This window comes from Globicephala melas, chromosome 9 (genome assembly GCF_963455315.2).
Source record: "Globicephala melas chromosome 9, mGloMel1.2, whole genome shotgun sequence".
Lineage (NCBI taxonomy): Eukaryota > Metazoa > Chordata > Mammalia > Artiodactyla > Delphinidae > Globicephala > Globicephala melas.
Window position 1 is genome coordinate 40497750 of NC_083322.1, and position 13058 is coordinate 40510807.

The following is a 13058-nucleotide window of genomic DNA, read 5'->3' on the forward strand; positions in this document are numbered from 1 at the left end:
ATATGAATGACTGAGTTTGCCTTCTAAAATGTAAACTCAAACTCATAGATATACAGGTGAGCAACAATGCTTCATAGCTATGATATCTGGTTCTCTGGCTATATTTAGCACACACACATGCCAAGTTATATCCTACACCTTTAATCAAAATTCTTTGACCTCAAGATAACGTAGATAGATGGTGGAGAGCCAACATAATTAAAGTGAATGCCACGCGAGATGGCCAAATGAGGCAAGTCACCCAAAGCAACGTAAGGAATGGCGGCCAACGCTATACACCGAAGATATGTTGTCTAAAACTCTACTCTCGTATTCAGTCAACCCATCATCTGACCCCTGGAAGATGACAATCCCCAAACCAAGGCACCATCATGCCCTGAATTTCTCTGAGCATCCCCTGACCCCACATGCCTTGTCTCTAGTCCCAGGGCTAGAGGGTTGAATATGGGGTCAGAGACCATAGGATCAGTTCCTCCCGTATCCTCTAACCCCAGAACTCACTTATCCCAGGCCTTCCTCCACATGGTGAGGTGGGAGATGTGCATTAGTGGAACAGAGGATGGAAATAAGCCGCTCCTGGACATGATTTTCCACTGACTTAAATCCAGAGGGAATAAAAGACCTTAAGTAGTGAGTAGCAAAGCCCCAGAGCATCAGATGTCTAAGAAAGTGTTGTGGTGTGTGCCAAGGAGCCCCTGAGGGGGACACTGCCCCAGATCCATGACTGCTTACTCCACCATCTCCTGGCACCTCTCTCCCTCACAGACAGTTTGGACAGGTGGCAGCTTCTGGAGTGTTAGCCTGAGAGGCCACCGCTCCCAGCTCCTCAGTCTGCTTGCTCAAAGTGCTGGAGAGCTGACCTCCGCTGATGCCTCAATGACAGCCGGCCAGGGACGTCAGTAAAACTCATTATAAGTGATAGCAGCCTTTAACGCAGGCATGCGGGTCATAGAAGTAATTCCTCCAACCCCTCCCAGGCAGCTTTGGTGAAATTAAAGTGGGGAATGATATTCTCACGAATTTCCTATTTCCTCCCTGTGTTTATCAGAAATCTAGGTCATGACAGCTCCGCTCATTCACATCTTCACTGGTAAATGCCTTAGAAGGGCAAAACCCAAAGTTTGAGGCCCCCTCCTTTTTCTTCCTGCTCCCTCCCTGCCCTGCAGAAGAGAAAGTATCACAAAGGACAACCACGCTGACACTCTGGTCTCACGTGACTTCAGCACCTAGTCAAGAGGCCACGTCTGGGCTCTGGTGATGCTCACACCTGCTGTCGTAAGCAAGGGGATGGATTAGCCATGCGCCTGCCCTAGGCAAAGTGGCAGTCATGGTCCAACATCAGCCGGAAATCCATTGTCAGATTCATGTTTTCCTGTTGACCTCCGAAGGTCACGTGGTGCTGCTGTAATGTACTGACTGGGTGTCCAAAAGCAAAGCCTGTCCTCTCCTTTCTCTCCAGTCTCTCAAGTATGAGTCAAAGACTTTTCCTAATGAATGACACTAAGATTAGTAAAGAAATCATCATCTATATCAGTGTTTCTCATCTAAGAACAATCTTTATGAATTTATGAGATGAGAGCTTAACATTTTGTTGAAAAAATGTTTTCAGTTTTTTAAAAGAAAATAATCACCTGTGATCCTAGCACCTTAACATAATTATTTTCATTTCACAATTTGCTTCCAGTTTCCAACCACAGGAAGACATTGTTCATAATTGTGATTTGTATGTATATAGTGTTCATTTCTCTTGCTTTTTTTCACTTAAGATCAGATTTTCATAATTATACTGAACGCCTGACTGCATGTATTTCTCTGGGTTGCTAATTTGTGATTTTTTTGATGGTTTACCCAAGGAAAGGAGGACATTTATTTAGTTTCTCATATTATGTTCTTACAGGTAATGATATATACAGCTTTTGCTTCCTTTTGAATTTTCTTTAGGAATAACCCCGGGAGTGGGACCCCTCGTTCTTGATATGGATTGCCTTACTGACTTTTTTAAAAGGATGACACCAATTATGGTACCACTACTAGGGCCCATGACCATTTTCATTATAAACTAAAAGACCCAAAAGAGATGCCAAACTTATGTGAAAATTGTTTTTGTTTGTTTGTTTTGGCGAACTCTTTTTTAATATTATTGATCTTAACTGGGTAGGCTTGAGTGGAATCCTAAGGAAGAAACAAATGAAAAATACAGGAACTTCCCTGGTAGTGCAGGGGTTAAGAATCCACCTGCCAAAGCAGGGGACACGGGTTCGATCCCTGGTCTGGGAAGATCCCACATGCCGCGGAGCAACTAAGCCCCTGCACCACACTCCTGAGCCTAGGCTCTAGAGCCCACAAGCCGCAACTACTGAGCCTGTGTGCCACAACTACTGAAGCCCACGTGCCTAGAGCCTGTGCTCCCCAACAAGAGAAGCCACTGCAATGAGAAGCTGTACACCGCAACGAAGAGTAGCCCCGGCTCGCCGCAACTAGAGAAAGCCCACGCACAGCAACGAAGACCCAACACAACCAAAAATAAATTTTTTAAAAAATGAAAAATGCAGAGGGGGTAGTTTAGCAGAACAGATCCCATTCTATGACTCAGCATTCTTTCCTTCACTTGTTTCTATTTCTGATAGGGCGAGGATGCCCTAAGAGTATGAGATACTGGTAGGTCTGGGCTCAGAACAAGAGCTGTTTTCCCTTAATGATGGGACAGCTAGAGGTGAGCCAGACACAGATAAAATCCATGAGAGCCACAAATAGCCTGATGGTTTGCTGTGTCAGGAGAGGCATCCAGCTAATGCTGGGCCTCTGGAGTTCACTTGGAAGAATTCTTTCTCATCTGAAATCTGAAGGCATTGACCTCATCTTTCTGCCTGCTGCCTTCTTTCTGGGGGCATTCTTGCTGTGACTTACTGGCCAAAGGCAAATCCTCTGACAGATGTTGAGGTAGAGAATGATGTGGAGAGATCTACCTCCCCAAGAAAGAACACCTGTGGGTAGTTACTGAGAGTGCAGTTCCCAGGTCATAGCACAAGGGAAAGGGGCAGTCATCAGTGGTGCCTAACAGACACAGAGAAGGAAGGTTAGCACGTGTGTTACAGTGATGCAGAGCACCGATGTGGACTCATTTGGCCCTTCCCTCCAAATTAGGAGTTGTTAGGGTGTTGAGATGTGCAATGACTCTCATCTTCCATAGGTTGTACCCTGCTGTCAGTCCAATAGAAAAATCATAGTATCCAATATTGCACAGTACATACAATTTGAGAAGCATATATTAACCTACATATTAGGCATGACACTGAGTGTCTCAGCCAAGGTCATTCAGCTACAATGAAATGACAATGTCACTTAGTCCTTGGTCCTGGGGGTCTGTCTCATAGTCTGTATTATGAATGAACCCAGACATTCGAACGAACACTCACCAATGAATGAACCCCAGCTATTCTGCCACTTGGGCCCATGTTCTCCTTTATACCCTGCAGCCACTATAGGATAAAACTAGATTTTGTGTAGCCTTTGCTCTACAGTAGTTCAGAGGTCAAAGTGCAGACGTGTTACCTACAGATGATGGGTTCATCCAGAAGCCTCATTACCTCCTACGTAGCTTTCATGTTTTAGCAAGTTTATACGCCTATGGACACCTGTCTGTTTGGAAATGATAGAAGATAGAGCAGCCCATAATGCTGCTGATTGGGAAGGAGTTTACTGTTTTTCATGGTCTCCCTGGGAGGGAGATGCTGAAGATAGGAGAGTAGCACAGCTTTGGGGATATGTGGCCTTGGACAACTCACTTAACCTCTCTGAGCTCCTTTGCATAAAAGGGGAATGATAACATTTGCTCCATGCGCTGTCTTGAGAATTAAATGAGATGGTTCACGCAGACTCCCCCTGAACAGAGAGAAGGAAATGTGCTGTGAACCTTGAAAAACATGCTCCTTCCTCCCGTCAGCCTCACAGCTGCTCCTCTTGCCTGGACACACTGCAGTCACTATTCCATGTTCAATCTGCAGCCATTTGTGACTACAGAACAAATGTGTCAACTTTCCTCAATGTGGTGTTTTCTCTAATCTCTCTTAGGAGGTGCTTGAACTTGCTTTCTCGATCCTGTATGACTCAAACTGCCAGCTGAACTTCATAGCTCCTGACAAGCATGAGGTAAGGGTCTCAGTGGGGTTAATTTATGAGAGAACGTCATATTTTCTCAAGAAAAACAAGCAGGTAAAAAATATTGGGAAGAAAGAAATTTCATTTTTAAAAAATGTCTACCTGAGAAAAATCACGAACGAAGGTACATCTTGTTGATTTGGAATAGAACGGAAACCTCTCGAAAAACTGCAGGTTGTAACAGATTCAACTTCTTCTTAGCTTGATCAGGAGTTTATGGTAAGGACTTCCCTGGCAGTCCAGTGGTGAAGACTCCGCGCTTCCACTGCAGTGGGCGTGGGTTCGATCCCTGATTGGGGGAACTAAGATCCCACATGCCACGTGGCGTGGCCAAAAAATAAATAAATAAACAAAAACTTAAAAAATAAAAATAAAGAGTTTATGGTAAAGAAGAAGAATGTACACATGCTTCATACTCAGTAAGGGCATAATCGTTAACCCAGAGGAAGTATCAGCCCTGGCTTATAGCTTTGGTTTTCCTTGGATATTTAGCTTTGGGCCAGAATTTTCCCATGATAAACTTATTTCTATTCTTTAAAACATTTGATGAAGTAGGTTTTTTACCATGTTTCTGTAAGTTATTTTAAGAGGTTTAGGGCTGTCTCTGCTGTTGGAATTTTATTTTTGAGATGCTTTTATTCCTTTTGACATCTTGTTATATGTATAATTTGTTTCTCTTCTTGAATCATGCCGTCAGCTATATTTAACATATTTAGCATAAATCCAGGAAAATGCATTTGTAAGATGAAGTAGCAGCTCTGGTTGATTTAACTTTTTCTCTTGTAAACTAGAACCCAACATCATGCTTGAAACTCTTATTTTTAGATGATACCATTCAAATTTTTGTTGTGCATGTGGTTACATAGAAAGCTTTTAGAAAGGAAGGAACATTTTAATAGAATTTGAATTTTGTTCCCCATTTCCCCTGGGAGACTTAGCTCATTTAGAAGTTATTCTGTATTTGGTTTTCACTGGTTTGAAGCTTTTGAATAAAATTGTACATCCCAAAGAGAGAAGAAAGATTATATGCAAATCCTGCTTTTAGAGCGGCACTTAAATATAATTCTGTGTTACTTGACATTTCGTTCACAGAAGGGGATGACTTTGTCTTCATCTTCCTGAAAATACACACTGTGTCCTACCATTTCTCTTTTTAAATAAAATTGTGGTTGTACACAGGCCACCGTATTCAAGATATATACGGATGTATAGGAAACTACTTCAAATGGTAGAGCTGCAGATGCTATTTAAATCTATACAACGCTGTTTTTCCCAGTATACATTAATTCCAGATAAGGATAAATGTTCTGGGACTGCCACATTATTATTCATATCTGCCATTTTTTACCGATGTAGTGAGGAGAAAAATGCCATACACTTGTGTAAATTAAAAGTATTTTTCAGACCACTTCCGTATCTATTACCTCATTTTATTTGCATAATCGCTCCATAAAATGGAAAGCTCTGTCACAGATATCCTTGTTTATCAGAGGGGGAGAGAGAGGCCTCCCAAAATTGAATAACTCGACAATAGTACTGATAATAGTAATTATAACCGGAATACTCTGCACCACGGAATACTCTGCACCAGGGACCATTCAATGCTTTATGTGCTTCACCTCTCTTAATCCTCTAACGTTATTCCCATTTTATAAAAAAGGGAAATGAGGCACAGAGAGGTTAAGAAACTTGTCCAAGACGAAACAAGCAGTAAGTGATAGAGCTTGGATTTAAACCATGGGGGTCTTGTTCCAGAAACACTTTCTCTTTGGCCCCTGCACTGTGTAGCTTGGAAGGAGGAAAGCAGGACCTGGACCCATGACTTCCTGTCAGTGCCCATCCCCAGCTTCAGCAATTATCAGCTCATGGCCAATTAGGTTTCACCTATACCCTCACTCACACCCAGCTGCCACAACACCCCAGATTATTTTCGAAGCTCATCCAGATATCATATCATTTTATTTGTAAATATTCCCATGTGCATCTCTAAGTAATAAAGAGTCCACTTGGAAACGTAACTATCATACCATGATCACACCCAATTTTGTAACGTTTTAATACCACGATTTGCAGTCAGTTTTCAGATTTCTCCAACTGTCTCATTTCTGGTTTTCTTTTTTTCTTTTATACTTTGTTCAGATCAGAATCCAAATAAGATCCATACATAACAATTGGTTCACGTGTTTCTTCAGTTTCCTTGAATCTATAGGTTCCTCTCTCCTTCTCTCATGAACATGTGCATGTGTTTTTTTTCCTTGCAATTTATTCATTGAAAAAACCAGCTCATCTGTTTGGTAGCATAGTCAATAGTCTAGATTTTGCTGATTTTAATTCTGTGTATTAGTTTCCTTGGCTGCTGTAACAAATTACCACAAATTTAGTGGCTTAAAGCAACATAAATGTATTATCTTACAATTCTGGAGATCAGAAGTCGGATGCAGGTCTTTCTGGGCTAAACTCAAGGTATCGACAGAGCTGAACTCCTTTCTGGACTAGGGGATAATCCATTTCCTTACCCCTTCCTCACCTCCATCCGTCTCAGTAACGGCGGGTTAAGTACTCACACCGCATCATTCTGACCGCCTCTTCCATACTCAAATCTCCCTCTCTCTCACTCCTGTTCTGTTTCCCTCTTCCACTTGTAAGGACCTTTGTGATTACATTGGGCCCACCTAGATAATCCCAGATAAAAATCCCTGTTTTAAGATCAGATGGTTAGCAGTCTTAATTCCCTTCACCATGTAACCTAACATACTCACGGGTTCCAGGGATTAGGACATGGTCTTATTTCAAAGGAGGGTACTATTCTGCCTACCATAACCTGCTCTATCATTTCACGTGTTTATCTGCATCCTGTATTTCCTATTAAGCGATAGTTAGACGATTCATCAAACTCAGGCTCTACTTTAAGCAGCAGTAGTGTTGTATTCTTCCATGATGTCTGGTTGTCTCTCTTTTGGAAATGTTTGCAGCCGTTGATGATTATCGCCTAGATCCTTGGATCTATTAGACTTTGGAAAAGGTTGATATTCCAATTCTATTGTAGTTACATAAAGACAAACTGGCCTCATCAACTCTTTGGTTACCCTGAGGTTAAACAGTGTACATATGATAGGCAGGATAATGCTTGATTCTCTTGACCAGTTTTCAAAATCATGAGCATCTTCAAAGGAGGCCAGTGAAGGATTTTTGGTGTTTGGGTATCATTATGAAGTTATGGATTTAACGTATTTGTATATCAATAGGTTGCAGTTATTGTCATTATCAGTGTCCAAATTATCTAGAGAAAGAAGGAACACCTTCTGGTTAGCTTCTGAGTTCTATGGACAGATGTCTTTGGCAGCTTTCAGGCGTTCTGGCATGACAAGATATTCCAGTTCATCTTGTACATGTCCTACCTTTTCCCTGTGGAGCTTTGGCTCCTTTTGGTATTTAGCAACCAGAATCTGGACATTAGGTGTGCCTGTCACTACGGCGTTGGTCATTATTTTCAGGTTTTTTTTAGACAGAGCTTGGAGTTGTTTTTTTTTAAAGATAAAATACACTGTAAGTTCGTATTGATACTTCCAACTCAGATTCAGTACTACAGAGTTCTTATTTATTGGTTGATGGATTTTTTAATAAAATTTTCTGTACTTGCTGCTTCTCGAAAGAAAAGCACCACAGAAGTGTTCCTGTGGGTTAAATTAATCTGTACTAGGAAGCTAGCCAGGACTGGGAAAGCTGTGTACAGAAAGCGGTAAGTAATCCCCCCACGTAGGGATTTACAGTGAAACAGTGCCGGAGCTGAAAGGGGCCTTAAAGAGCATGGGGTTCAGTGGTGCCCATATCTGGAGGTACATCAGAATTAGCTAGAAGCTTTTCCAAATAAAATTTCCTGACCCAAGATCCATAAGATCAGGATCTGCAGGGTAAGACCTGGGTATCTATTTTTATTAACGTTATTTATGAGGAAACGAATGTTTCGATGTGTTTGGAATCTATCTAAGGTATTCATGAGGACACTAATACTTCCAGAAACCCTTTAGCACTCAACTGATGTTTAGATAGGTTAAATGCTTTGGCTGAGATCCCGTAGCCAAGGCAGAACCAAAGCTCTACAGTTCAGGGCCACGCTACTCAGACACGGGCCTCGTAATACACCCGTGGTACACCTCCTTGGCTTAAAAAGCGGTGCCTCGAATGTGCGTCGTGGTAGATGTCTATCACCTCACTATGACTTAAGGTTTGTGTAGTGCTTGCCGTCTCGTAGTACTTCTACGTTGAGATCTGCTATCGTATTTTGGAACATAGCCCAGGTAACCACAGTGCAAAGGACAAGCTAAGCAGGGTCTGGAATTGCAGCTTGACCCAGTGAGGGCAAGAGAGGGGGGAATCTAGAGCATGTTCGAGAAGGAAGACCAGTCCCACAGGAAAAGCAGAGAAATTGCTCTCAAAGAGGTCCTACATAGGACTAGGACATCCTAAAAGGTGAGCAAACAGAGCATCCAGAATGCAGGCATGTTTCTGAGATGCGGGCAGCAGGGGCTAGTTCTTCCACCAGGTATCATGGCTCTAATACCAGGGCAGGGCAGGGTTTCAGCCTCTGGAGGGAAACTGACAAAAGCAAGGCAGGTCCTCAGATAAACGGAGCACAGTTCCTAGTCTACTGGAGAGGCAAAGGACACGATTAATTTTAATGAGAGGGGAAGAACCAAACTCTTGGTTGGGTACTATGGAGTGCTTTCCAAAACAGGGGATGTGCCCAGGGACCAGGCTCCAGAGACCTGGAGGAGAAAAACCTTGGAACCTGGAGACCCAGGCAGAAGGGGTCCCTAGACCGGCAGCCAAGCCACCTTCCGTTAAGATCAGCTAACAATTTTAGCCACTTTGCCCACCAGACATTGGGCAGCACTCAGATATTTCCTAGACCTTTTGCTAAGAAATGCAAAGGTGGGACTACCATTGGGCTGTCATCGTGAGTGCTGGGAATCAGACAGGATAGGCAGAGATTAGCTATTAGACTGGGAAGCATACTTGGAGTGAGGAAAGAAGCAAGCTTTACCTGATGTTGAGTCCAGGAGTGTTGGGATATATCCTACCAATACCTTAAACTCATTGACTCACTGGTGGGATGTTAGAGATATTATGTTGCACAGGCACGAAAACCCAAACCCTCCTGCTGCGCCACAGGGAGGCATCATGGGCACAGAAGAGTGCAGGCACTGGAAGCAGATTGTGTAAGTTCAAATCCCACCCACTCCACGTACTACCAAATGACTTAATTTCTCACCACCTCAGTTCCCTCATCTGTAAAACAGAGATGCTACCAGACATGTCAGCTTTATAGAGATGCTGTGCATGTTAAATGATAATGTAGGCAAAGCACTTAGCACAGAGCCTAGACCATCCTGAGTGATCAGTAAGTGCTAGCTATTGTTTCTCCTCTTGTTATGGTCATCAGTAGTTCTCATTGTCACCTCCCTTCCCACCAGTACTGTATCTGGACAGATGGGCTGAATGCGCTGCTGGGGAAAGATATGATGAGTGACCTGACGAGGAATGACTTGGACACGCTGCTCAGCATGGAAATCAAGCTCCGCCTCCTGGACCTGGAAAACATTCAGATCCCCGACGCACCTCCACCCATCCCCAAGGAGCCCAGCAACTATGACTTTGTCTATGACTGTAACTGAAGCGCCCGGGCCCCAGAAGCTCCCCCTCCCAAACTGGAAGAGCTAGCTAACAGGAGAGAAGAATGAAAACGCTCCCATGCCTTGGAATCCGCTGTGGTAGAGGAAAGCTGTGGTCCACATTTCCTTTGGCCCCAACGCCTCTAGCCCCGGCGTCTTCCTGCCCCTCCCTGGCATCCTGCTCACCGCCCTGATTCCGTTTCTAGACTCCGAATCTTTAGGTCACCTCCCGTTGCTGCAGCCTAAGGAGGGAGAAAAGCAAAACCCACCGCCAGTAAGGGAGCCAGAGGGCCCTTCCATCTTCATCCCAGCAGGCAAGCCCTCCCCTCCTGGAGGCTGAAAGCCAGCAGCACCAGACCGCCCCCAAACCTACAGCCAGACCCAGGGCTGTGCCCGAGGCCTGTGTCTGGAAGAAGCAGTCTAGCTACTTGAGAAGACCAAACTCCTCGTCCCCCTGCTCTCTAGAGTCCGCTCACACCGCCAGCTCCATGTGCACTGAAATCTGCTTCCAAGCCCCCTCCCTCCCGTGTCCCGGCCTTTGCCTGCCCTGTCCCTCTCTGGTCCCAAGAGCAACAGCAGAAGCTTCTTCCTAGTTCTTCCCAGGGCTGGGTCTCCAGACACAGTCCGTGGGTCCCATGGCCACTTCACGTCTGCCCTGTGACTGTGACCACCCTTCCTGCCTCCCAGCTAGTCTTGGCTTTCCTCTCCCCGCCCCAGCCCAGACCTGCCCTCTTCGTTGCCACACACCCTTCCAGCGCCTTAGCTGAAAGCACAAATGGTGAAACCAGTCCCCGTGCTCCATCTCTAATGTACTAAATCTAAAAGCCCCGATGAGAGGCAGTTGCTTATCGAAGGGTTTGGTGGTCCTTCTCCTGGTGGTTCTGCTGAGCACAGGTTTCCACAGGATGGTCAAGTATCCAAGTTTACATCATTGTACTTATTACAGGTATTGACAGTTTGCAAGGGTTCAGGGTTATTGGTTTGGGGGGGGGGAGTGGGTTATGTTTTTTTGGTTATTTTTTTTCTTTGCTTTGTTTTTGTACAAAAGAGTCTAACATTTTTTGCCAAACAGATATATATTTAATGAAAAGAAAAGATACATAAAGGTGTGTACTTTCCAAGGTTTTTTTTTTTTTTAATTATTTGAATCCTAAACCTCTTCCTGAGAATAACATTCCCCTAAACATGCTGTGGAATAAAATTAATTGTGATGAGTTGTGGGGCTGGTGTTTTGATTTGGTAATTTAGGTTCTTGCTGCTCAGCATCACCTGTGAGCTTGTCAGAAATGCAGAATCTTAAACCTCACCCCAGCCCTGCAGAATCAGGTGATGCACGTGCATATTAAAGTTTGAAAAGCACTGGCCTAGGGGACTCCTGACCATTGCTGTGTCACCATAGGCTCTGCATATCAGTAAAGAATGATCCTTCTAAGAAGACCACCTCAAGTCACCTACAAAAATCAGACCCACTATGTAATAATACGATCTATTCATTTTACAATGTTGCCTCCTGATGGTGACTTTCTCTTTTATTTTTTCTTCCTTACCATTATATAATTTATGGAACTGACCAAATGAAACACATCACACTTTGAAGGAGTACAGTGAGCAAAGGAAAAGAATGCAGACCCAGAGACCAGAAATCAGTCAAGCCAGAACTAGATGAATCTAACTATGAATTAATGAAATATGGGTAAGAGCCCAGCAAAGGATTTTTCTGAGGTTAGTTCCATTGGAGGCATCTCTGGATCATGAACTCCAAGGGCTGGAAGGGGTATCAGAAAGGTCCCAGTGTTGCAGAATCTACAGCACAAGCCACTCTCGACTCTCAATAGAAGTGTTAGATGCCTCCAGGTCACTGCTGTTTATTGTTACCCAGATGTGCAATTACAAATTGTCCTGGTTGAGATGACATTACAGGAAAAAAAGAAAAAACAAGACCTCCTTTATAACCCACAGTAATTCCCAAGCGATTACGCTTTACATCAGCGCACTCACACCTGAGTGTCAAGTTGATACTTCCTTTACATTAAGCTTTGGTGATATTAACATGTATGTCCTTCGTGTCAGGAGCGCTTATTCATCTACCCATCATCCTGATAAAATGATAAATGTTAGGTAAAAGAAAGCAGACAGAGTCATACCGTTTTTTACTTAGGAATTATCTGACTCCATCCATAAACAGGGGAATTCTTTGGACCAAGATATCTGAGGTCCTGGGACACTGAGTTTAAGTGACTGATCGTCCTATGACCCTTGCTAGGAAGAGCAAACCCTTCTCTGTTCTGTTGCTCCTGCTTTGGTGTATTAAATAGAAACTAACCCTTTCAGGGCTATTAAAGCATTCTGCTTCATCCCTGTAGACCCTCCTCTTGAGGACTGGTGAGGTCCTGAGAGTGTGACATCATTCCTTCATTTTGTGGCAATATGGTGCAGGGTTGCTGTCCACATTTGCCCACCTCATCTTCTCAGCCTAGGCTGCCAAAGGCAACTTTCCCAGCCAGTAGGCTTCCCGCAACCAGCTCAGCTCCCGTCGCCACAGGTTTCTAAGCTTGGACAAATCAGCCAAAGCCAAGGGAGCACTGAAGGAGGAGCCCAGTTTTGTCGTGAAACCTAAGCTGCATCCTCCAATTCAGCTTTACCTGAAATAAAACTGATCATTGAATTTTAATCCGCTGATATTTTAATCCCTCTCTTATTCTTATTCAGAACCTATAGGGGAATGGGTAATTAACCGGCACTCTCAAACACAAAAGTGACCAAGGGCAGGAAAATCTGACGATTATTGCAGAAGAAAAAGCGCAAGGCTGAATGCTTCTTGAGTCTATTTGCAAATCCATTGTAAACCGCCTTCCAACTAGCAACTCAAGCATATCCTACCTGCCTGCTTTTATAATGAACTGAGCAGTTGTACCGTTGCCATACATGCCTTTTATCAATTTTGTCTTAGTTATGAAATCTTTAACTTAAACCTTTAACTTACTATAAACCTTTAGCTTAAAGGAAATAAAATATTCCTATGATAATCAAAAACATGCTTAGAGCTAGACACTGGCATGCAACAAGAATAAAATTTGTAAAATCGGGAAGGTTATAATCAAGTAATTTAGTCGAATATAAAACCAAATAATTGCAGCACAGTGTGGAAATGATACTATATAACTGTGTACAACATAGAGTAGTAGAAAGGAGGTCGTGCTCAACACGCTTGAAAGTGGGGTAAGGGAA

General features: G+C 43.5%; 1 protein-coding gene across 5 annotated transcripts in view; it reads left to right on the forward strand.

Moving 5' to 3' along the window:
* Nucleotides 1-11044, forward strand: part of ELMO1 (engulfment and cell motility 1) — a 550105-nt gene extending 539061 nt beyond the window's left edge. For all 5 annotated transcript variants that reach the window (XM_060305403.1, XM_060305401.1, XM_060305402.1 and 2 more), the window contains 2 exons: nucleotides 4072-4149; nucleotides 9633-11044. In XM_060305403.1, the coding sequence (XP_060161386.1) occupies nucleotides 4072-4149; nucleotides 9633-9833 (279 nt within the window). In that variant the 3' untranslated portion in view covers nucleotides 9834-11044. The remainder of the gene's footprint in view (nucleotides 1-4071; nucleotides 4150-9632) is intronic.
* The last annotated feature ends 2014 nt before the right edge of the window (nucleotides 11045-13058 follow it).